Here is a 26,664-nt window from a genome sequence, read left to right as displayed (position 1 = left end):
TATTGAAATAAATATGCTATAATTAATTGACGATACAAATACATACACATAGTTCGAAATAAACAACAAAATAGGAGTGTCCGTTTTTTTGTTTTTGAGGGTAATAATTTATCAAAATTGATGCATTATGGTACTTGGTCCCAAGGATTCCGAAGGGTGGTTAGTACGGAGAATTAGAAGAAAAAGAAAACTTGCTCGGCAACCAAAGCTAGAAATAAAACATTCTTTCGGCAAATTTTTGAGAAGATTTAGGTTTTTTTTTGGAAATAGAAGGTAAATATTTACCTCGACCTATAAACGTTTGTGAAAAAAATAAACATTCCCAGAATACGCTACTTCTCTTTAGCGAACGGTTTGATCCTATCGAATAATCTACCACACATCAACATTACACACGGTTATGTTGATTGTAAAGAGTATTTTTTTTAATGTAAAACCAATATATACTGAGGCAAAAAAATGGCCACCCTTGATATTTTTAATTATCCCATAGACAATCATTGATTGTCTTACAACATTTGGTCCGTTTTAAAGGATTAGAGGTAAGTATAACACAGATAAAATCTCCCACTTATGCTTACAATTGGATTTTGAAAATAAATCTTTGAATACTCAATCTCTTCTTCGTTGGTTTTCCTGTTAAGCTTCTTTCTAACGTCCAGTGGTTTGATATTTTTAAGCTGTACCATTTTTGAGTTTTTAAATTTGTTTGTGATGGTTTTAAGTGAAATTGATTGGGCTAGAATCATTGTTGGTTGCATAACATTTCCAGAACAAGTCCGAAGGGTCTTCCATCGCTACCAAGATATTGGATGTTACTCAAGAAGGCATGGATCAGGTCGCCATCGTGTCACATTTCAGAGAAATGGTCATTTTATTGTTTCGAATGTACTCTGTAATCGACATTCTACCACTGTAGAGATCAAGCGACGACTTCAGGAAGTTAGTAATGTTAATGTCAATTTATGCACTAGGCGAAAAGCCTTTTAGGAGCTGGATTATGTGAGGGAAGGCCTTTCACTGGTCCAAAGCTTCTGACTGGCTCAGTTAAGTTTTGGAAGTTATCACATCAATTGGTCTGGGCAAGATTGGACTAAAAACTTGAACTCCATCTAGGGTTTTCCAACATCTGCGTGATACAAAATGAATATGTTCTCAGAAGTTGTTCCTTACATGCTACAATTGTTGACGGTTTTATTTTTATGCAAGACAATGCAAAGCCTCACACAGCTGTGATCTTTGGTGACTACTTAGAACTGGTTTCAGTTCAATGTTTTGAGTGGCTAGCTGGAGGGCTCAACTTAATCCTGAGTCTAGACTTAGTCCTATGGCAGCTTTGCGACGAGTTGTCAAAGAGAGTCAAGTCGTCCAGTGATGCCAGAGAATTTTCAGGAATTAAGAATGGCGCTGTTGGAGGAGTATGAACATATTTCATAGCACATTTAAAACCTCATAAAATCGATGCCATGTTGAATGCAATCGGAGGAAATACACCAAGCTGAATTGAATATGTTCTTCCTTGTTTCTTGATAAAATTGTTCTACTCAGTTTAATTTTTTTAGCTATAACTTATATAAAAAAAAATCCAGTAAAAAAATTGTAAAGATTGAAAGTATTTATTAAAAACAAACAAGGGTGGCACTTTTTTCTTCTCAGTGTATTTAATTGGTTTTGTCATAGTTTTTCTTTCAAGCTGTTTATAATTGCATATTTAATTAAACAGTGTAATAGTTTTGAGGAGGGGACACTGAACAATGGAAGTTAAGAAAAAACGAAACTTTTATAGCTATTACATATTTATTATTCCTAACTTTTGTTTTTCCTGATATGCATCCATGACAACTTTTAAATCTGTGTTAAACTTTCAATTTCATTTTAACCTTTTTTTAATATAAAAAAGACAGTTTGAGTGGTAAAAGTGTAATAAAAGGTCTAGATTTTTTTTTTCATAAATAACAGTATCTAAAAATTAAGGATATTTATTTACTTTTTACTTAAGACAGAGAATTCGACATTGTCTAAGTACTTTCCTATTAACAAATCATTTTTTTAATTACTCTTATAGTTTCTAACACAACAACTAGACAACAGAATTGTATTCACATCGATATTTACAAAACAAAAAGTACATTAAGGTAAAGTTCCTTTTATATACAATTCAGTCATGTGGCGAATTATTCCTACGTTTTGAGAGCGAAGCTTTCAAAAAAGAACTTATCCAGAATGCTTGTCCATTTAGTTATTCTAGTTCAGTCTTGAACGGGTGGAAGAGTGTTGGACACCTCAATTTATTTTTAGTCGCTAGCCCTATAAGGGCAAAGTAATCAAAAAGGAACATTAATACTAAAAAAATCGCGCCGAACACCGCACATCCGTTCCACCTATTCAGAAGTGAACTAGATTACGTATTTTATGATAAATATAGTTAAAATATATTTTGGCACTATACTGCCTGACACAATGCGTCACTACGCAGTAGCGAGCGCAATTACTTTAATTAAGTCAGTCTTATAACAAATCCAACCGAACGAAACTCTCTCAATAGGAATACATGGAATAAAAGGCCCTCGCCGAAGACCCTCAACAACAACTAACATCCATTATTTCTTCAACTATATACACAAAGACGAAAGAAAAGAAAATTTACGGGGCGATAAAATTATTTTTACAAGGCCCCGGCCTTAGAATTTAGAATGTACAAGGTTGGTGGGACGCTTCACAACTTCTTCAAAGGGCAAAACGATACAAAATATTTGTTAATAGTCTAAAATTTAACCAAAAAGGAACAGTTAAACGTCTGGTACGATTTGGTCCTGGGACGAAGAGTGGTAGCACCGCTCTTCCGTTGTGAGCCAAGGGTGGATGAGCACGTCCGAAGCCGTCAGCCTTTCTGACGGCTCCTTCCTCAGCAGACTGCGGATCAGGCACTTCGACTTCGACGAGAGGCATTCCGGAACGAGAAAGTGGCCTCGGCTGATTTTCATAAAAAGATTAGCGTGTTCCGCATCATTAAAAGGATACCTGCACAAAAATAAAGAGAGAAATTTATTACATTTCGAATTTCAGAAAATATACTGTCATGCAATAATTATAAAAATTATTTATCTCAAGTGTGACAAATCTATTAGTGGGTGGATTTACACCGCGTCACAATTAAATTACAACGCACTCGAAATATTATAAATGCAGTTTTAATAATGATCTTTGTTAATAAATTCGTCAATGTCGGCGTGAAAAATAACTAGACGTTCGTTCAAAGTAACTTAATTGTTTCAGAACTTCAAAAATAAACTTCAAAGTATCAATAGGTCTAAGTTCGGTGTTTTTTCCCCGCAGTGCCGCGCTACTCTGATATAGTCATATGGCTTCCCCTCCTATTTTTAGGCCTGTCCTGACGTCGAAAGCGTTGAAAAGCCTCCGTAAAATAAAATGCCTTCGACAAAAGCGATGCCGAAAAAGTTGAACGTTTTCGAGTGTCTACTCAACGACTACGCGAAAAACCCCAGGTCGATAATGATAATAGACGCCTATCTTTTCTACACCGTCCTAACAGGGCTTCTACAGCTGACCTACTGCATGGTCTTTGGTTCGTTCCCGTTCAACTCCTTCCTGGCCGGCATCGTCTCCTGTGTCGGCTCTTTCACCCTGGCCCTCTGCCTGCGTCTACAGTGGAATCCGAAAAACAAGTTTATATTCCCGATGATCACTCGTGAGAGGAGCTACGCTGATTTCATATTCGCCCAAATCATCTTGCAGCTTTGCGTCGTCAACTTTTTGGGTTAACGCACAAAACGTAAATTATAAGATTTTTGTCAATTTAAATGTGTCAAAATATGTATTTACGCTTAGATCCATAGAAATAAAAAGTTGTGTATTTTATTTTAGCGGCTTTTATGTTACCTAGGGTAATATACACAGCACAAGCACAAGCACACACATACACACGTGCACGCACGCACGCACGCACGCACGCACGCACACACCGCTACAATATAAACAATTAAAGAACTGTTTTGAAAATATTCGTAGTGTGGTCACGGTAGAAATAATAAAAGGCACGGGAAAAAATAGCCTCACAAATCAGCTGATTCTGGATATCTTTTCTCGAAAAATATTGTATTACGCAAACACGCAGACGCAATCAAACGAACACTTAATGAGCACCAGAATAGGAACATTTTGAATGTTAAGTATTCATAATATTAACAAAAACAGCTTCACGAATCAGGTGATTTTGAACTTCCATTGTTGACAAATATTATTACACATACAAACAATAGTAATCAAACAAATATTAAGGGCCATGTACAGCGGGGAAAACAAGCTCCTTGAATCCGCTAATGAAGTATTTCTATAATGGAGAAATATTGTCTAAAACACATACACACGCACGAACACAGACAGTAAAGTAAACAATTATCAAGTATTTCAATCAAAACAGTGAAATGTACAAAAATAAAACAGCTTCGCCAATCAGCTGATTCAGAATTACATAATCCACAAGTCGAAAAAATATTAAGATCCATAATCGACAAATTGAACAAACATTAAGTCACATAATTGACAGATAAAACAAATATTAAGCCCTACAATAGATCAAACAAACATTAATATTTCTTGGGTTTCTTTTCTGGAACTTTCTTTCAAAGAAAATGAGTCTGATGGTCGTCTATACCTGAAAACCCAAGAAATATAAAAAGGTAAAAACCGAAAAAGAAGAGTAAAAAATAACAAATATTAAGTTCTATAATCGATAAATAGAACAAATATGAAATCCCTTAATCGACAAACCGGACAAATTTAAGTCCAACAATGGACAGATAGACCCAAAATTGACAAATCGAATAGATATTAACTTTAACATCGTCTGATCGAAAAAAATGTCAAACCTCAAAATCGAATAAATATTAAGACCCAAAATTGTCAAATCGAACAAATATCAAGTCCCATAATCGAAATAGTAGTTAGCGATTTTGACGAAAGTTATGGTGGTTTTATTTAATACTAGCCAATTAATCCTGCGACATCAAATCTCTTATGGTTATACAACGATCACGGTAGTAATAAACGATAAAGGAAATTTTTCATTCCTACGTTAATGTTGTCCTTTTTCTTTTTATAGATTTGATTTAATTGACAGACATTTTTTATGTAAAGAAAAAAATGACGTTACCTCAAAACCTTTAGGAAAATCGAGTCCAACAGTTGTAAATTTAAGTCAGTTTGCTTTCATTTTTAAAGAAGTGTTCCGCGACAGTAAAATGCCTTTTTAATGAAAAGCTTCGCTTGTTGCCATAAATAAAATGCTCGAAGCGTGAAACGCGCTCAAGACACAGTTGAGTGATTTATGATGGATACTGACCTTCCTACTAACATGGTGTACAGTATGACCCCTAGGGACCACATGTCCGCCGCTCTACCGGAGTACCTAGCGTGGCTTTTAAGGATTTCGGGGCTGACGTAGGCGGGGCAACCCCTTTTGTCCTGGAGGATGTCATCTTCGCCGTCTTCCAGGACGACAGCATCCTCCAAATTTTCCAGCTTTAATTCAGTCCTGAAACAAACGAGAAAATTGTTTTGAGCTTTTGGAGTTAAATAAGAGGTCGACTGGATATTTGTAAATGAGAAGGTGAGACACGAAATCCCGAGCTACTTGCGTCAGTTATCTGTTACTTAAGTCTTCTGGTGCAACGTAGCCTCCTGGGTAAGTTTGACATCGGAGAACAGGGCGCCCTATATGGTACAACGGTCCGGTTTGAAATCCGTATTGAAACTTGTGGAAAACGAAAGAATTTGCATAATCTGCCGTCTTTTGTGCGAACAATGGAAAAGACAAAGGCGGACTTATTGATTACAAAAGCTTTTGAAAAATACGATTTGTATTTTTAATTCTTTTTTCCCTTGAAACGGGTACACTGCGACGACTCCGGGTTTCATCAGGCCCTATTGTCTTTTATAGAGGCTAGCGACCTCTCATCCAGCGGAAGTTTCGTATTGCAACATTTCCTCGCCCTATAACACCGGACCTCGGGCCGCTTCGAAGATTCCCTAAACCTACTTTCTATCATAGAAAGCTGGCTTATTAAATTTAAAAAAAGAAGAAAGAAAGAAAAGAAAGTGCTTTTGGGTTAAAACAATTCACTTTCTCTCAAGATGAAAAAATATACCAGTAAGACACAAAGATTATAATAAAAAACGAAACGTGAAAATCTTCGTAGATGTAATTTTACCTTATCAGTCACAATAATAGGCAAAAACTAAAATTTAGTAACAAAAGACATCTAAAATGACAAATCCGAAATATTAGAAGCATAAACACAACGCCTGAACATAATCGACTGATTTTTCTTTAACACCAGTCTTAGGAAAAGTGCAATAGAGAATCACTGTTACATCTATTTATTGTTGATTTATTTTCCCACCTCATGGGTATTTTCCTGATGCCCAACTTTGCGATGAAAGTCTGCTTTCTTTAGTTACCTAACAATTATACTATACATTATTTTTATATAATGCTCCCCGTGTGCACTGCAGTTTTTAGCAAGTTACACAACAATTCGAGCCACTTTCCAGTGCGTTGCTCCTTACGGTAATCCATTGGTAAAGAGGCAGGAGTCTATTATCTATCGGCCCAAGTCGAGTCATTGCCTTTGTAAAGTATACTACATTCGACAATGACGACATAACACGAAATAAAGATAGAAATCTCAATAATATTAATTTTGAATTGTCCAGTATTTAGTGGCCGTTAATTAATGATTATTTGGAGATCGTGAGAAGCCCCAGGCCTTGAAGATCTAAATAAAGATCGAAACTTTGGCACAATAAAGAAAATGTTTTTCTAAACCTAAATCACAAAAGACCACATCTCACGATTTCCAAATAATAATTCATTCTGGAACTGAATACAATAGTGCCTTTAGCTTTAGGTGCTCTAGACATGCTACTTATTTTGAAATATTTGCAACTATACCCATGGGACTTCAGTTCAGCAGGGTGAGGCACCAACAGAACCACTGAAAGTGGGGAAAAGCAAAGACGAGTCGGACAGACGTAGACATCCAAGCTAAAGGTTTATTACCCCCATAGAATTCTAGAAGAAATCTCACAGGAGACTTAAAACACGTTTCATCATGCTGGATTCAATAAAATCCGAGTTCCATTTGTATTGATTTATCTAATCAATGGTCTGAAAGACTATCGGAAGGACAGTGAGGATGAGCGATGGGAAAACGTCTTCACCTCCTTTTACTCGAGCTTAAAAGAGATCTGTGACACATTCCGTTTAATCGGTTTGTTTATATAATTATCCTAATCCGGCGTTACCTAATGATGCCGAAACAAGAGAAAAAGAGATCATCGGACTCCTGCAGCGTCGTCAGCGAGAATCCGCGAAGTGGCGATGACCCCCCCCCCTCTTGTAAAACAATGGTGCAATTATTCTAAAAGGTCGGCCCCGAAAACCTCGCGAACGCAACCGTTTCGAAAGAGTCGAACCGATTTCAAAAGTGATCCAGAATAAAACGTTGGCAGATTTTTTTTTCTGAGGTCGGTAAGTCCCCTTTCGGGACGTCGGACTCGTAACCGAACCGATTCCCGAAGAAAAAATCCGGGGAGGGTGTTGGTAAAGAGAGCTCGGAGAAATGCGGAAACGGTCCCGAAGTTTCAACACCCAGGCCACTTTCTACATCAGGGTTATGTGACTCGGTGATGACTTCAGAGTTCGATGCCCTTTCCTCTGCTTTCTATCCCTCCCTTATCGTTGCACGCCCGGGTTATCACTCTTGGGCCGCCTCTGCTTTTTTCCATTTCTAATTGAATACCAACAAAACCGTTAAAAATAACGCCCACACAATACGAAGTGTGTTACACAGCGTTTTTGTGGTACAAGGTGTAACATGAGTTTTGCTGACTTGACGGTACCAATTTTTTTTTTTTTTTTTTTTTTGGATAACGTGATAGTTTTACGTTTATAAAAAGCCAGATATTAGTTCTTCTCAATAAGAAAATTATTGAGAAACAAAATATCAACGCATTTTCTGAAACATCTCATCTTGTCTATGACAGATTATTTTAGCCATTAGTTCCACACACAGTAGTACAAATCATCTGTAGAAAAAACCTACCAGGTCAATTATGTCTTGCACTAAGTATTCCCATTTTTAAGAATATGATGAATGAATAAATTTCACAGTCGAAAAGCAAAGTTCGCAGGAGCATCGTCTGTGCGATTATACCTGAGAGACCCAGCGCCCAGACATAAAATAAAGACCTTCATGCCGTTTTTTTTATTGCTATGGGCGGACCACCTTGGGAATGAAGACAGATGTGCCTGCGATTTGTTAAAAGGCCGCAATATTGACTAGTCTCATAAACGGACTTGTGACGAAAGTCGGGTCGGAGTTAGTCAGAAAGAGTGTGACTAGAAGGTGGGTTGGCCATGTTGCTAAATTGTCGGCAACTCCTTATTGCAGCTCAGTTCACAATATCTGGTCCCTCTTGCCACACTCTCCTCTTGCCAACATGTTAATGAAATTCAGCCATCTAACTTGAGTTTGCTCACTCTGAGCCGTGATTGCATTCTAACAAGCCTTGAGAGTCTCATTTGCAGAAAGAGATAGTTTCGCATATATTAATCAGTCCATCGATAAATCGAAACAGAAGAGGGGGAGTTTCGTCAGTGTAGGAATAACCTTTTTCTTCGTCCTTTGTTGCGCTTTCTGCAAAACGGCGGATAGAAACGAAATTTGTTTTAGTTTGTTGTTGCGAATATTTCTTTCTTCACTTCTCAAATCTCGAAAGATTTACCTTTCAAAATCTAATAAGGCAACTTTTAACTTGATATGCGTTAAGCAAAAGAAAAAGAAAGGAAAGAATTTTTACAAGCAATTTTGTAATAAAACAATCCACTTTAGTCAGCACCTCAGGCAAACACGAACATCGGACCAAGCTGTTTAGTTTACCCTTGATTGATTTTTTCTTTTAAAACCATAGGTTAAGCTTGATCGATAATTGCTTTATGGAAAAAAATATATCTGCATTATGTTGTTCCTTATCATCCTGGTCTGCCTATCCAAGCTTTAGTGGAACGTCTTGCCTCACCCTCCTTTACTCCTGACTCACCATTGAAGATACTAGAACCCGAAGTTCTGTTTTTGACTGATTCTTAATACAAATTGGTAAAAGAGTTTCTAAATATCGTGCTATCTATATTTAACATCAGACGATTTTTTATTTCTTTTATCCAACCTCGACACCTCTTTGAGTGAAGATTGAAAAAGTTTCAGTGAAACTTGCTACTGGGCAACTTCTCCTATAACAGACTCAAATGACAAATTCAATATATTTACTTAATACCTTAATTACTTTAGTAATAGTAAATATCAAATAAATGTAAAACAAATTTTTTTTTATCCAACGGGACCACTGGTGATCGATCAGTCTCCCTTGCTTCCACAGCGACCTAAGACCCGTTGTGGAATTGACGCTTTATTTGCAAACGTCGAAAATTGCACACCTTGTGTTATTTTAGCACTTTTCGCGGTTTCTCTTTACTTCTTAGGAGTGAAATTCGCCTTCTCGAGGAAGCTGCTCGGAAGTCTCTCTGGTCTGAGGTTTTTGTCTGTTTTTCCATTTTTTTTTTTGGTGTGGGCAATGGCCAGTATCTGACTTTTATTTTCTTTAGTTTCTGCTAATTGATAGAAATGTAGCATGTTTTACGACGCTGGTCTCTGATTTCTGGTTAATATATATAATTAGTTATGGTTGAAGTGTGATAGATTATTAGTGTATTTTCTTTTTAGAGGTGATCAGCACGTATCTTCATAACTTAGTTCATGTTGTATAAATTAATCTATAGTTGGATTTTTGAAGATTAGTCTAGCCGGTGAGATGAATATAAACCGGACAAGAATCTGGTTTCTGCAAGGGTTTGGCCGAGGTGGGAGTGACCTCCCTCTCCGTGATGCGTCCTCTCCCTCTTCTCCATCACGGATTCGCGAGCTTCTTTGTTCTTCGGCCCGGTAGGCTCAACGGCCGGGCAACGAACTCGAGGAATTCGCGACCTTAGGACGCCCGGGATCCGGCATGGAAAACGACGAGAGCCGGGACTTTGTTCTTTCAGCGGGCGAAGGTGGCACAGATGGTTGTGAAAGGACAGGTTTTCCGCCACCAGGTGAGACAGATGTTGACTCGCAGGTGATGCGTCCAACGGTTTTGATTTACCCCCTTTTTCATTCATACCCGTCAGTTTCTTTCTCCTTCCATCCTTTCCAAAACTTACAAATATATGGAGTTGTGTAATTAAATTTTTGTTTTTCATAACCGTTATTAAAATTAAAAAATTTTAACTACCGACAAAAATTAATTTAGTTTCTTTAAATATAATAAACTAGTGGCCTGATGGGACAATAGCCCCATTCTACGGTCAGAATCATGGAACGAGATGATTTATGAACGTGGGATAACGTATTGCGAGAAACAAGTCGAAAGCAAGCAAACTGAGTCCTTTGACATAAAAAATAAATGGTGGAGTGAGTGTGTTGTTCAATCTTTTTAAAAGGATAGTTCCTACTAACAGTAACTTGTTTTCAACGCTTCGGATTTCGAGCCTACAGCTTATCATCATTTTTTCAGCCTCAGAAGCTAATACATGCAAACAAGATTGTAATCACATCAATCTCATAGTAATAATCCTCATCACAGGCCAATTTTGTCCTTTGACAGTCTTGGATTCATCAGCATTGAGTCTTTAGACAAAATGCCACCGATGGCCGAATATAATGTAAAATAAATAAATACAACAATATAATACCCAATATAACAGATATGTGGTTAATCACAGTCCACTGATTAATGTAACAAAAAATAAGCAAAAATGTAACTGTAACTGCAACTAGAGACTGACTACACGACGCCGAAGGGTCTTACGAAGTTTGAATTTCGGCGTCGGTCCTCGCCATTCCCCCACCCTATATTTCAATTACTTATCGTTCTCACGATTAATAATTTACACTTTTGATAATTTTTCGAATAAATTTGAGATCAGGGTTTCGTTTAAGTCATCAAGAACAAAAATCCGTGGGTGGGCGCGGCCGTAATTTCGATCGGAGTTTCGAATATTCACAATAGAATTGTATATAAAGAAGACGAAACGGCATAAAATCTTCTCTACTATCAGGTTGTCACGTAAACCATTTCCTGTAATGAAAATTCCTTACGCTTTACTTAGGTTAAATAATATTTGATCCCTTGCGGAAATTTTTCTTTTCGATCCCTTGAATTTTTTGTATACTGGACTTTGGACAGATGTATTGAACCTGTGGTTTGCGATCTTTTCCTAGGTAGACAATGATTGGAAACGGTCAACTTGTATCATCGCGTTTAACCGAATAGGCTGGAGAGATAGTACTCTACCTGAATTTGTCTTCAGGGCAGACGAGCAGGTGATACATAGATGTATACAACCTGGAGATGGAAAAGAAGCAAAACCCATTGTAACGAGCAGAAATCCTGAAGGTTTTAACGGTCGCGAGCTCACAATGGGGTTGTGTGGGAGGAAGCTTGAATCTGAGAAAACTCTTTAAAGTTGCCCAGGTAGGAGGATTTTCCGCCCCCGAAATACGTTAACCATTGTGATACGAAATGGGGTAGGAGAGGGCTGAATACCCCCAGGACGTTTTGTCCCCCTGTCGCACGTCCTGCCCTTACAAAACAACAAAGGGGTTTTTATTGTTGGCCTCTTCCCAGTTTTCTAGCGTAGGCGAAGGTAGCTAGCCACCACCTGCGCCATGACCTTACTTTCTGACCTTGCTGATAAGATAAGAAAGGGGGGTCGGCGTACCGGGAGAGTCCAGACGAAACCCGTCAAACGGGGTGCAGCCACATTCCGAGTGGGGTAGGCTCACAAAACTGGCTTTCTCGACCTCATCTTAATAATACATACACAATCCGATTTGTCTTCGTCCTTTTAAAAAACCTTTAAAGATTAATATAATTTACTGAACGAAAATCTAGTTTAAGGCTTTAAAAAATCCTCTTTAGAAGGATCTCTGATAGAACAGTTTTTTATTTTCGCTGAACACTCTCGAATTAATAAATTTCTACACAACGTGATTACAGTGGTTTTAAATAAATATATAGTACTTCTAGTAGTGATTCCGTTTATACGTCACCCTTTCTTCCTATGACAAGAAACGATATCTATTCTTCTGTACAATTCTTTCTTCTTGAAAAGTTCTTCATGGCATCACGTTTACTTTGACATTATTGAATCAGTTGCTTTCACGTTTTGTCAACTGTGTTTAAAAGTCGGTTTTCTTCTTTCTTTAATAATAAAAGATCGGAGATTTGTTAAATTCTAACAGGAATTGAAGGTGTCGGTTATTCGAAATGTAACAAGGCGCACAACAGGCAAAAATAGTCGATTTTTGGCTGATAAGGTTATCTTATCATTTTTGTATTAATGACTTTGTTGACCAGAAACGAAATGCAAAACGAATATGTATTTTTAAAAAACGAACTTCGTCATTACCATTGAAGAATAAGGTATTATTTAAAAAAAGTATTAAAAAAAACTTAATAAGCCATAATTCTTTTTAACTCAACTATATTGTTTACGGCAAATTTTGATGTTACTATGATGGCAAAGTGGAAATTGAAAAAAATAATTTAATCACAGGTCCTTTTTAAAAGGCCCCTTTAAGTTTTTAACGGTGTTAAAAGGCTTTTTCTTGTCCGAGCCGGATGCTTTCGACTCGCCCACGACCTCTTCTGACCCCTTTCTTTAAATTTCTCTATCTGCTTTCTACTCGGTAGGAGAAAGGCTCGCACGAGAGAAGTCTTTCTTCAAGAGCCTTTTGTAAGTTTTTGACAGATCGAGCTCGAATAATTCCCGGATGAAACCTAAATAAACCCTATATCGATATCAGTGTTTGTTTTGAGTATACAAATTGTATGTCTTCCCGAGAGTTAACGATAGGAAACGTGACGATAATTTTGAAATGTACATATGAGAAATTTAAGAGTTTAAAGGTGTGCTCTGGAGCCCTTGAAAGATTTGCGTAAAAGACAGACAATAGTTGAGGCCGAGGCCTTGTGCTATTTGTCTTTGGCCTTTGACTGTGTCAAAACCTCGAGCGGTTCCCCAATCCGCCGAAGACTGTTACACAGTCCCTTCTCTATGACCAATCTTTCCCCACCAAATAAACGAGTCAAATGTACCTTCAGGAAATAAGACTAAGGAGCGTTTTGCCGTTTCCTTTGCCCAACGCCCCAGAGCCAGCAGGGGCGATTGCCCAAGTTTATCAGAACTTCCAAAACGAGCCAATTTCTTCATCAAGTTTAGCAATTCATAAGATTAAACCCTCATAGTATGATTTTATATTCGACCCAGATTGAGTCAAGGATTTTTTTGTCAAAGCAGATTTCGTTATAAAATCATGTCTATTTTACATAAGCTTTGTCCACGTGTACTGTTGATTGGGTAAATTGGGACCACACGGATTTTTGTGTGCGTCCATGAGACCAATGTCCAATTTCATTATTTTTACTACTTAAAATGCGAATCTACAAAATATTTAAAGTTTAAAAGGAACTTGAGATTAGTTATTTTATTGTAGTTCTAAAACAATATTCATATTTGTGTGTGTGTGTGTGTGTGTGTGTGTGTGTGTGTGTGTGTGAGAGAGAGAGAGAGAGAGAGAGAGAGAGAGTGAGAGAGAGAGAGAGAGAGGGAGGGAGAGAGTAAGAGAGGGGGAGTGGGAGAGAAATCACACGAATATAAAATAAATACATCATTTGAGCCAATCTACCGAATCACTAAAAACTTACAAATCAATTTGGGATATTATTGTGGTTGCTTAATTTTCAGTTTCAGACGTTTACGTGATAATTGTTAGGAATGGAGTAATCGTATTTGTGTGTAAAAGTGATTTTGTAATTTACTATTAAAAACTTCTGTAATATGTTTTGATGGATGAAAAAACTGTTGGTATGTGAAGATCTCTGTGAAGGGTATTATCGTTTACGTAAAAAGGGCAGAAACAATAATTCTTAAAATTTTGGCTGGAAAATTGGAATATTTGACCGATCCTTAAGCACGGCATCCTTACATAAAAATAGATTTGAAGAGGTATGTGTAGATACATAGGTATGATTTTAATGGTAATTTTGATTGTCGGCTGAGGTAATAGGTACGTAATAAAGCATTTTAAATAGTTTGTTGAGTGCGTTTTTTTTCTTTTTTTTTAAATCGTGTGTGAATTCCAAGTTGGTCTTCCATCAAATGTAGGTCTCCTAAATAGTTAACTTTGTCGGATTGAGGAACAGGTTCATTGTATAAGTATATGCTAGGACAAATCTCACGATGGGAGTGTAATTGTGATGTGACTTTGAGGTGTTAAACTTTGTGTTTTAAAGATTGCTCCATTTTTCAATTGTTGATATATGGTTTTGTGACATAAGTGAATCTTGTGTAGAAGAGGGATGTCTAGATGAATTTATTTTAAAAAAAGTGTAACATATAGTAGTATTTATATCAACTTTAAATTATTTTTGAAAATTTACAGGCTTCTTTTTAATTATAGGATGAACAGTTTCAATTGAATTGTTCTTCTTGTTACTCTATCTATCTTCCTGTTCTTTAACAAATAATAAACGCGCTCTAAATAACTAGTGAAATGAGTAAATCCTATAATAGAAAAACGAGATCGACCTATAATTTCGTGTCAACGCCTTCTCTCGAATTGTTTCGTTTATCGTTGTTTTACACGTGTCCTGTTGAAATATGGCCCGGTCGACAAATGGTAATAGTTTTTAGGTAAGGATGAGTTTCATCACTGTGAGGAACCTTCGCCAGGTTGCAACACAAGAGTGTGAGGCAAGAGGGCTTGCTACACGCTCAGCTATTCTCATCTCCCAGGGCTTCGAAGGGCTTGCCCTTAGGGACTACCGACTCCCGCGCCTTCTTTCACCACAAACCATCGGAACTAAACCGAATAATAGTAATTGTAACAAAAATATTTTGTTTATAACTCTTTATAATGGAATGGGGACCTTGCTCCTCGGCCTTGCTCTGTTTTCCCTAAAAACTGGCCATACTTTCAATCTTTTTCGGAAATTGTTTTGAGTGAGTGATCCTTCGACGAGTCTATTTGCGCCGTTTTTGAAAGCTAACTGGGATTTTATTGGTTTCATAAATAACATTTGACTTTCAAGGTCCAACGCCTAGCCACGTTTCGTAATTTTTATATCGATTATTTATAAACTCAATATTCGAAGGGTACATAATGCAACCTTATATTACTGAACCATTTATGTAATTGCTGCAGCAATTTAACTCATCGCTGGCAAAAGACGGCTAATTTAGCAATTTCTTGCTTAACTCGTTGCAAAAATTAAAAACATCACTGTTGGGACATTAATTATGAACAATGCAAGTATGGGTAGTTTGAATTTAAAAGTCTCTGCAAAATTATTTTATAACGTTAAAAATGTTAGACGATGTATCATCCATTTCGACAACTTAACATTTGTCCCAGACTTGTAAGAGTCGAATTAGGAATTGAACAGATGTTGGAAGTTAATCTTGTAAAAGAATAATGCCCAAGAAGCCAGAGGAATTCCTGTGGCGCAAAAGGCGAATAGGCAAACAAGTCGAGTCGACTCTACGGCGAGGCTATGAGGTAACACTAGGTCCTCGGCCTTGAACTCGGGGCTGCGGTACCTTCCGGATTATCTGCGCCGTTCGAATGCAGCGGAAAGGTACCAATTTGAAGAAAAAACCGTACAAGGAGGATTTTGTGGTCTTGAATTCCAACGGTTTTAGTGTTAATTTTTTTTTTTATTAAGTGTACGAACGATAAGGGAAACGAAGGATTAGACTTTAAAGACGTGGTTAACAAGCGATATGGGCAAAGTAGGAAGATGTCAAGAATTTTCGCCGTTTCAAAAACCGTGTCTCACATTTTTATTTAATTCAGTATATAATCGGACATACCTTTGAGGGTTGGAGAAGACGAACTTCCGCAACTTGAGATCTCTGAGTACGACACCCTGTTCGTGACATTCCTTGACGGTCTCCGCCACCTGCCTGAAGAGACGTTTCGCTTCCGATTCCCGTAGTCGCTTCTTCAGGCGGACGTGGGTGTGGAGATCGCCGTAGGACGAGGGGAAGACGAGGTACATGTTTTCGTTGCCGAGAACTACCTCGTGAAGGGGGTTGATCCTCGGGTGGCCGTCGAGCCGAAAATGGGCCGACATGAGGGGCGTGCAACCCCTGCTTATCACCTGAAAACAATGAACAAATTAAAATACATCCGGGTAAAAAACAAAGTAAAAGAGTATCTTTTGTTCTGATCCTTTAGAGCGGTTTAAAGGAACATGGAAAGGATTAATCAAGGACGTTTTTTCCGTTAGCACGTGGATTTGGGCCCGTTTCAAGAACGTTTTCCCCATATCTCCAGCTATAACTTTTTGCCTCTTTTCTGGAAGAAAGAAATTTTAAAATGACAATGTGGAGTTAAATCTCTTCTTATGGGCCGACGTTAGTTCGGGCGTTCAAGGGTATCAAAGAGAGCGTAGAGGGGGATGCGCCTTTGTCTGTCTGCAAGAGCTACTGACCCTTGTCAAGGACTGGGTGGGGATCAGGTGCAAATTCTCGGCTCTTATCTTCAACATACTAATGGACCAGCTAGTCAAACATGAATTTGATTAGAAATCGCCCAGTACAAAAAAATAGGCACAGGTTAACAAGGATTACAAACATAGAACATAATATTCTTTTTTAGGATTATATTACACATACAACCGAATGTATCATTAAACTTAATTTATCAATGTAAGAAACGGCTTAGTCAGTTGGACTGATAAAAGAAAATAATCTATTAGGGAATTTGCCAAATTGCCTTGAAACTATCTGCGCTCTAGTGTCCTTCTGATTTATATTTTCGTCCCGTTGTTAAATCAGGCTGGATGCTTTCTTTACGGCTTCTTTTAAAAGCTGACGTGTTCAATCTATTGACAAAATACAGTTATTTCAACAGATGGGCTAGAGTCAATAGAAGAAACCAGGCACGATATAAGAATCTTTGAACCAGGAAATAGTGGATTATTTATGAAAAAAAAAACTGACAAAGAAATTCAATAATGCCGTGGGATTGGAAACTTTATTGGATTACAATTGTAAAAGTCTAATCCTTGGATAAACGAACGGCATAGCTTAGGATTTATCGCAGTATAAATGGAACATTTGGAGGAAAGGCAAAATAAAGTTGTAATCAAAATTTTATAGTAAACCAGAATGCGCCCTGAGAATTTTTTAATTTGAGGGTGCCTGTCTTGGATCGGATTGGAGTGAAATTCGCCAACGGTCAGTTTTCGATTGGCGACGTAATAGGACGAGTCGAATAATTTAACGGTCCTTGAACGCAGCCTGTTTTCCTGTAGATGGACAAGTTTCTAGCCTGAATTACACGATTTCAGGGTGGTTTTGTATCACAAAGGTCGCTCCAAGGTGAACCGATTCCGTTCAAGGGTGCTACTGGAGACTTTTCACCGTCCGACCCAACCGCTCACGGAATTGCGTTATATTTGTTAATTTTTGTGCAAAGAAGGGGAGATGTGTTCTTCATGTGCAATTTCCACGTATGATCGAAACAAGCCGATAAATATATTTTTCATCCTGTTCTTTTTGATTTTTGACCCAACAGATGAGAACAGTATATCCGCCCCATTGTCTGGGACCCAAGGTCGACGCGCAAATTTCGCGAGGAAAGAGCACCACGTAACCTTAAATGACACCCAGCGAGAAACTCACACAATGCGTCGACGCAAAATAAATCAAAATTATTTAGCAATATTTCTATAACCATGTGCAAAGTATCGTAAAATTATATAGGAAAAAAAAACCGACAGCGAGCGAAAATCCGGTACACTTGAAATGATACCGAGTTTTGAATTGAAAGTTTGGATTTTCCCTTGTGTATTAGGGACAGTATAAAAAAATATCTGGAAGGCATTTAGTTAAGTTTCCATTATTCAATATTAGAAAAATTACCTCGGCTATAAATAAGCGATTCTATTATTAGGCCATTGACATATTTAATTATATCCAAGGATTTCTGCTTATATGCAGTAAGAACGCAAAAGTAGCGTTTTCGGGCTCGAAAAAATTCAAACGCTTAGGGCCAAACGTTATTTCTGTATTAAATGGTTTTGGAAAAAAAATGGTTTGAAATGTACAATTGGCCATATCCGGCCCGTTTAATTTCGTTGCTATAAGCTTCAACGTATTCTCTCCAGCTTATAACCGTAACATTACACCTGCTGACAACTCAGAGCAATTACTTTAAACAACTGTTTCTGATTACTTAAAATGAACTAAAAACACCAGAAGAAATTTAATCCCAAATCTTCAAAAAGCCCAATTTCTTTGTGTTCAAGCTACATGCATGCAGAAGCGGAAGTGACGGAAAGGCTTGACCGTGAGGTTTTCTTTGTGCCTGGTCTTATAAGGGCGTAAGTCTGAATTTTCAGTATTCAGAACCAATCGTTTAAAATAATTGCCCTGGGTTGTCAGCAGGTGCATTGTTAGCATAAACCGAAGAGAATCTGTTACTACAATTTTTCTTCTTTGAATATTACGCGCAAATACTGATTTACCGTCTATCAGTATTGGATAGAAAACATGATTGTTACATGTTAGCTCCGGCTGAATAATCCGAGGGAAAACTGTTAAGAAAATGACACTCGGATGTGTGAGTCTGACGGAGATTGCCCATTTTGCAACTGTTTATTTTAAAGACATGTAATATCAACAGGCCGGGGCTAGACTTGCACAAATCGTACGTAACATGCCTTGGAACGCCGTTTTGCAATTTGTAAAATAGTGGAGTAAGCCGGTGAATCAGGAAAACCCTTTTCCAGGTTTGTTACGTTAAGATGGTTAGCTTTCGTTTTTAATATTTGCCGGGTAATTTATATTTTAAAAAAAGCTACAAAAAGATATGCCGGCGCAGGTAGCAAAGCGTCTTAGGCCTTAATGGCTAACGGTTATTTTTTATGACTAGTCCTATTTCGAAATGTAACGATTTAACCCCATCGGCCTTTCTTGAAATTTGAAAACAAACATTTGACGCGTTAACTGGAACATCACGTATTTCATAATTTTGAGAAAACTGGTTTTCTAGAGTAAAATCGACCCTGTAACGCTTTTATTGGCTATGGTGACATCGCTGAAACTAAGCTTTCACCAAAACAATAAATTTAATGTGTCATGTACTAACTGATAATCGTCATGTAACTAGCAGAGTCACGCTTTTTTCATTATATCAAAATGGATTGCAAAAATTATATCTTTGTGAAGAAAATTATTTGGAACATCATTTTATCGGTTATTGGTTAAATTGTTTAACGAACGTTTGAAAAGAATGTAATCGCTGGTTTGATTTTTTGTTTTATATGGCTAAGGGTTAAAAAAAAAAATTGTTTAAAAAAAGGGGCTTACCCGGCAAACATATTCCTGGTCGTTGACGACGTCCAAACATTTGTGGAGCGGGCAGCCCTCGATGGGATTGATAAGGATGTACTTGTTGGCGAGGAGAGATGCCACTGGTGCCTGGGTCTTCTCCTGCCGGGGGTGGTGAGACGCCGGGGGCACGACCTGAGGCGCCTGGGGTGAGTTTTCTTCGGGGCAGACATCCCCACGAACCTTCTTCAACGGCACCTCGTCCACTGGCACATCGATTCCGCGTTCAACTTGCATCGCACTCTTTCACTCGAAGGGAACACAAAATATTTTTTTCGAAAAAAAAATTATATTTTTTCAAAACGCGCACTATTCACACTCCCTCCTTTGGCACGCCGGTGTCACCTGGAACACAAAATAGGGAATTTCAATGCGACTGCGTCGGTGTATTGATCCCCAGATCCAGGGGGCCAGGTTGAGAATATCCAACAGCCGGAATTGTCTTGCCCTTACTTTCCAAAAAACGCCGGATGGAGAGAGACATTTAAAAAGTTTGATTCGTTGGGGTGGAAAATGAAAACTTGCTGGGGAGAGAAGTCCAAATCCGAGCCGAATTACGTCCTTGTCTTGTGCGTTGTTTCTGTAGGGCTGTTCCTCTTGTGTTGTGAACCTTTCCTAGGATCCGTTGGGGCGGAGATCCTTGACGGCGGAGCCCCTTCAGAAACAAACCACAGAACAAGACACGAACTTCGAGGCCATCTCAAACCGAATTGTCGTCTGCTAGACCGACCCAGACCGACAACTGCCCGCTCTCTTCATCGACTCCCACCACCACTGCAAGGCGGACTACTATCGACCTGGGGCGCCCTCTGCCGGCAGCCGGTCGATACGCCTTCCGCCGGATGTGGTGCTAACGCCCTTCCTTTTACCAATCGCCCGCCACCCGCGACCTGCATCCCGCTATTATCCGCCTCGGCATCTTTTCCGCCAAATTGGCGCATTTTAATGTCATCGCTGGTACGTAGAAAAAGAATCATATGGAACTAATACACTTTACGCACAAAAACCAAAAATTTATCCAAATTTCTCAAAGAAAAATCTATCAGGTCTTTACAGACGTGTTTTAGAACGCTTATGAACTTCAGTAGCTGATCCGGCTGTTGTTTTGTAACAGGTCAACTATCAAAGATAAATTTGAATTCCCCAAGAAAAACATATATTATTTAAACTAGGGTAATTATTCCTGCATCAGAGAGTACGCGACAAACGAGATGGCCCAGTAATTTCAGTGATTAGTACGTTTCCGATTTTTACTGGATTTGTCTATCTGGCGTGTTTCAGAACACTTACGAACTTCCGTGGTCGGTCTGAATGTTATTGTTATAAATGATCGGCGTCTGGACACTACTAAACTTAAAAACGAATTCCTAAAGACAAATTGATTTTACTTAAACTAGAGAGAAATCTTCTTAATGAAAAAAAAAAATAAATAAATAAAAATGAAGACGCCAAGACCGTTTATGCGATATAAAACTGGAAAAAATAAATTGTGAGAAATTTTGTTGAATTCTGAGGGTAGTTGGACGACACGTAGTTTGAAGTTCCTGTAGTTTCGCCGTCTCTGATCATGCAGGTTGGCCGTTTTCGCTGGTTTAGTCTATCTGGCGCGTTTCAGAACACATATGAACTTTAGTAGTTGGAGTGGATATTATTTTTAAAGATAATTGGTCGACGACGGAAAACTACCATACATAAATACGAGTAAACCTAATTGTGAGATATTTTGTTGCATTCTGCGGGTGGTTGAATGACACGTAGTTTAACGTTCCTGTGCATTTGCCATCTCAGATCATGCAGGTCAGCGTTTTTTCGCTGGTTTGATCTGTTAGGTGCGTTTCAGAACGCATATGAACTTCAGTGGTTGGTATGGCTGTTATTTTTAAAGATAAATGGTCGTCGACGGAAAGCTACCATACATAAGTACGAATTGTTCTGAGAAATATCTATTTTACTCAAACTTCAGATAATCTTCCTGCATCTGAAACCCAACCCCCACATAAAACAGTGAAAAATAAATTGTGAGATTTTTGTTAAGATCTGCAGTGTGATGAACCACAGGTAGTTTGAAGTTCCTGTAGTTTGGAAGAATAAACTGAGGGATAGTTTGCCGAGGGAGATGAAACACTAGTAGTTTGAAACCTGAGTTTCGACGTCTATTTTCGCTGGTTTGGTCTGTTCGATGCATTTTGCTAACTTAAGCAGTTAGTCTGGGTGTTATTTTATAACAAACCAAGCCAGAAAAGATGGAAAGTGAATTGCAAAACTACATAAACAATTACCAATTCCCTAAGAAAAATGTAATTAATTTAAACTAGGATGAATATTCCTGCATCATGTTACGCCTCGACATGCGAATTCAACCAGTAATTTTGACGTCTCCGACCGTGTCCATTCTCGTTGGTTTAGTCTGTCAGGCGATTTTCGCCAACTTCAACGTTGGTCAGCTGGTTGTTGTGTGACCAGCTAAAAATAAGTACCAATTCAACAAGAAAAAAATATATTAAAACAAGGAAGAATCTTGACATCAGATCAGAAAGTAATCGCCTGTGAGATATTTAAACCACAGTAATGGTTAAAAACTGTGTGATGAAAATAAATTGGAAGATATTTTGTTGAAATTTACGCGGTGGTGTCCTATTAGTTTGGCCGTTTCCCGATCGTGCTGGTCTGCCTCTTCGAGCTGGTTTAGTCTGTCAGACGCATTCTCCATCTCCGTTTACGATGCGCTCGTTGGCCGTTTACGATCGCGAGGGTCTGCGCATTCTGGTTAGTCTGTTCTGTCAGACGGTGTCATTTCGCCATCAGTGTTGTATCTATGTGTTACATTTTGACAAGGTAAACTAATGATGACTAACACAGTATTCAGGTGATCGGAAACGGCAAAACTACCAAAAACGAATACAATATTCACAAATCATTAAAACAAGGATGGATATTTCTGCATCGGGGCCCAGCGTTGTTACTTTACACAAAAAAACACGTTTGCGTGCGGTAAAATTAATTTTTAAAACACAAATTCTCTCAAAATGAATTGGGAGATATTTAGTTGAAATCTACACGGTGGTGTCCTATTAGTTTGGCCGTTTCCCGATCGTGCAGGTCTGCCTCATCGAGCTGGTTTAGTCGGACGCATTTTCCATCTCCAGTGGTTGGTCTCTCGACTAGATCGTCACTCGGATGTGAACACGTTGTCTTCGTACTGTTGTTGTGTTTTTATTATTTTACAAGTTTAAAGTTTACTTTTATATTGTGTGGATTTTAATATCAATAAGTTTAGTAATAGTTGGTGGTGGCTGTTGGTCTGAGAGTCGGTGAACGCTGAACTGATCAACCCTTGATCATTCGACATGGGTCAGTCTACCCTCGCTGGTTTATTCACAATAATAGTACAATTAAAACATTTAATGGCCATTATAGTTATATTTTTCTGTCATGTTCATATGAGATATATGTAATGATGTAATAAGATGTGTAATGAAATTGAGAATGAGATAAAGAATGTGCTTGGCATGACACTACAAGAAATAGTACAAGAAAGGGCCACGTGCAGGTGCTCCATCATTTTATGGTAACTAGCTATGTCTGAGTGGTTATCTTGTAATGCTCAACCTATCACAGCAAAAGGTGGTGCATCGACTCCGAAGAAACATAAAAAAAAGGTTGTTCATATTTTACACACTGTCTGTCTCATTTTATCTGATTTTAATTTCTGTTAATTTTAATTTATTATTTCATCCTTGACGTTTCAAGCGTCATACTACTATTTTACTATTTAAATTTTAAATGATTTTCGTTCAATGACGGGTTCTCACAAACATAATTCACGGCATGCGATTGGTTTGATAAACGAGTTAATTTTTACCACAAAAATACCAATTTTCGAATGGCTTAGGATATTCAATAATATAATTTTTATTATTATTTATTATTTAAATAATATTTATCAAAGAACCACAGCTTTTGACATTGTTATTTTGTATAATAAAATCGTAGTAATTTTATTCTGCTTTAAGTTGTTCGTTTTATTATAAAGCATCATCTTCATTATTGAGAAGAATTATTACTATAAAATTTATTAGAATTTATTATTATTTTTAGTAGAATTATTTCTATTCAAATAGAAACAACGACGGTCATAGTGATGTAGACTGTTCCGCGCAATTTTGCCATTTCTGAAAAGTTTGCAACACGGCCGTAAGCAGGTAGGTTTATCAACTGAAATATTTAATCGATTGATCCGTGCCTAGGAACACATTAATAAATTATTAACACACAATCGCCCGCTTGTTGTCGAACGTTCGATTCGCCTATTTTAGATGGGCCATTGCACCTTTTACAAAATAATTTTGCATGTTTCGAAAAGTGAAAGGGAAGGGAATTTCATCAAACAATCATGACAAGCATGGAATAATAACAAATGTCATGGAAGTTAAAAATGGATTTTTTTTGGCTAAAATTATAACAAAATGATGCAAAGAAGTAATTTTTTCACCTAGGGGTGTCGGAGTTTTTGAAGAAAAGCCCATTTGTATGTCAGGTTCCACTGCAGGCCAATGAAATTCGAACCCGGGACCTTTACCTTACAGTGATGAGCGCCGTGTCAACGCCTTAACCGTTGCGGCCACCGACGACCATAAACTGTTTATTGATGCTAATTTTATCAAATATTGGATGGATTGGAAAACCACTTCTAATTGATTATTTCAATCATACGGTATTTTTTTAATGGATTTATGTAAGAGGTTGTAGTTCGTGAACGATCAACCTGGTGCCTAGTCTCGCTGGTTTTGTATGATGACATGTAGGCCGTTTAGCTTCATTTTAGTCTGTCAGATATGTTTCACTATTTCAATGGTTGGTCAGTGTGTTATTCTTTCAATCGTATCCTTTTTATACGTTTGCAAAATGTTATTGAGCGGAGGAGGTGTGTATCAGCACTGTTTTTATGCAAGCATTTTGTTAATATTAGGTATATAGGAAAAGTTTAAGATTTACAAGCACAGCACATTAAAAATGAGAAAACTGAATTCAAAAAGAAATTCACAAATTAAAATCATAATATTAAATTAAAAATTTGAAATGATTCTACAATAAATCTTGGTCGTTTCTCCTTTTTATGCCTGCCTATCCTTGTAGTTTGATCGGATGCTTATGACGTTTAACTTCATTGGTTGGCCAGGGTTGTAAGCAGGGTGAGGCAATACAAGAAAACGTACTGCCCAATGTGGCCTTACGTCAACAAGGAATATAATACCGACATTGATCAGAAAATACCAAGAAGCAACAAAGACAATGCTGTCACATCACTTTCAGTTTATCGAATTTGGTTTAAAATAGAAAAACGATACGATGACAATAACATATGGATGAACCACCGCAGACTGTAAAATACCATTAAAAAATAATCATTTAATTTTTTTCGTGAACAGTTAAGTCCCCCACTGACGCGAATCTAAATATGAATATACTTAACGTAAACAGTATAATTTATAAATTATGTATTTAGATGTAACTTTTGATTCAATTTTAATTGTCTTTGATTCTATGTAACTTAATATAATTTTTGTTAGTTTTTAACATTCAGAAATAAATTTTTGTTAGCAATTTATAATGAAATCTGCGGAACAGTCTGTTAAAAACTCACTCAAAAAACTTTAATAAGGCTGATAATTTTATTACTTTAGCTTTTTTTGGGCTCGTTTTGATGAAAGGAACTAAACGAAATACGGCCAATGACAGTAATAGTTTCCCTATGGGCTTGACGCTCCGTTGGAAGTGAAAAGGGGATTTGCTCTGCTTTCTTCGTGTGTAAAAAATACTTAAAAACGTCCTACTGGCACAGAAAATCCATACTTATTTAATCACAGCGGAACCAGTCGTTTTAGAGAACATATGAGAAAATTGTCTTTCATTTTCATTACTTTTCACTTATTTTCACTTATTGGTTTGCCCTGAAAGAGATAAAACTAGATGGCCGTCCTAATTTTGTGTAAATTGTTAAATAAAATGTCTCACGATTGCTCAAATGGGCCAAGGCTGCACTGATAAACGTTAGATAAATTTATTATTATTTTAGCAACCTAATAAAGGGTGTTTTATTTATATATTGTGACTTTTTTTAAAACAATTTTCTTTCGTAATGAAAAATGCTTGAATTATAGCTATTTAAACTTTTTTTTTAACGAGGGTTCGCAACAGCAGAGGTTATATGTACATACCCTCGGTGCCGGTGTTTTGAAAAAAAAGGCCATTTGTAAGTATGTCGGGTTCGAATGCAGGGCCGCTGGATTCGAACCCAGGACCTTTACCTTACAGTGATGAGCGCCGTGAGACTCACTGGCACTCTCAACACGACACGCAAGGATGGCACAATTACACAGAAGACAAACACTTTGAGCCCTGAAGATGATCTCAATAAAAGATCGAAACGTTGGCACGATAAAGAAAAAGTTTTTCTGAAACCTACATCACACCCGACCGCATCTCACGATATCTGAATAACTATTGATTAACGGTCACTAATCTCTACTGAAAATTTAGTGATGTTTACATGTATTGAACTAATTTGTGATTAAGCATATGCTAATTAAAGACTAAAAATGGCAAGCTTGTGTAAAATAGTAATTAATTTTGGTCATAACAAAAGAAATGACTTTGAGAAGAAAGCTTAGACTTTTTGATGTCAATTTATCCACATGTCCTAATCTCATCAGAAATGCTTAACTATGTTAACGAAATTAAAGTTAATTATATAATTAAGCAAGTTTACTAAATGTATGTTATTTCTTAATCTACATAAGTTTTTTTTTTAAAGAATGTAAGCGGCAGAAATAGTTTGAATGGGCTAATTTTTCATCAATAACTACAAGAATCCTCAAGGTATTTTTAAATATTAATTAATTCTGTCAGTGCATTTATTAAGAAGATTGCATATTTCAGTTTAAAATTATTGTAGCCAATTTATTTAATCGGAAACTTATTGATATAAAATTATGCAAGTGGATCTACTCTTAATCTTATGCCTTTAACAATGTTAACGAATTGGACCTTATTACATTATTAGGGATTTCAATTAATTATTTTTTTATGTAAGGTCTTGGTTGAGATTAAAAAGTGTCACAAACGGGATTCGAACCCAC

General features: G+C 37.3%; 2 protein-coding genes across 4 annotated transcripts in view; one reads left to right on the top strand and one right to left on the bottom strand.

Moving 5' to 3' along the window:
• Positions 1-1,778: 1,778 nt before the first annotated feature.
• LOC106665651 (tribbles homolog 2) lies at positions 1,779-20,257 on the bottom strand. The gene is made up of 5 exons (XM_014392230.1): positions 19,979-20,257; positions 19,505-19,870; positions 15,998-16,287; positions 5,363-5,554; positions 1,779-3,021 (listed from the first exon to the last, which is right to left on the bottom strand). Exons 2-5 carry the CDS (start codon positions 19,760-19,762, stop codon positions 2,790-2,792), a joined length of 972 nt encoding a protein of 323 aa, XP_014247716.1. The 5' UTR covers positions 19,763-19,870; positions 19,979-20,257; the 3' UTR covers positions 1,779-2,789.
• LOC106665653 overlaps positions 20,017-26,664 on the top strand; it is a 44,623-nt gene continuing 37,975 nt past the window's right edge. For all 3 annotated transcript variants that reach the window (XM_014392237.2, XM_024229331.1, XM_014392238.2), the window contains exon 1: positions 20,017-20,482. In XM_014392237.2, the coding sequence (XP_014247723.1) occupies positions 20,039-20,482 (444 nt within the window). In that variant the 5' untranslated portion in view covers positions 20,017-20,038. The remainder of the gene's footprint in view (positions 20,483-26,664) is intronic.

The sequence above is a fragment of the Cimex lectularius genome, unplaced genomic scaffold (assembly GCF_000648675.2).
Source record: "Cimex lectularius strain Harlan isolate CLEC.00 unplaced genomic scaffold, Clec_2.1 scaffold324, whole genome shotgun sequence".
Taxonomy (NCBI): Eukaryota; Metazoa; Arthropoda; class Insecta; order Hemiptera; family Cimicidae; genus Cimex; species Cimex lectularius.
This window is presented reverse-complemented; position numbering and strand designations above follow the sequence as displayed.

Coding starts and splice junctions, on each gene's coding strand:
- LOC106665651 (XM_014392230.1), bottom strand. CDS start 19,762: ATGCAAGTTGAACGCGGAATCGATGTGCCAGTGGACGAGGTGCCGTTG. Junction 5,555..15,997: donor GTCTTCTCCAACCCTCAAAG/GTATGTCCGATT, acceptor CGTTTGTTTCAG/GACTGAATTAAAGCTGGAAA. Junction 3,022..5,362: donor TACACCATGTTAGTAGGAAG/GTCAGTATCCAT, acceptor ATTTTTGTGCAG/GTATCCTTTTAATGATGCGG.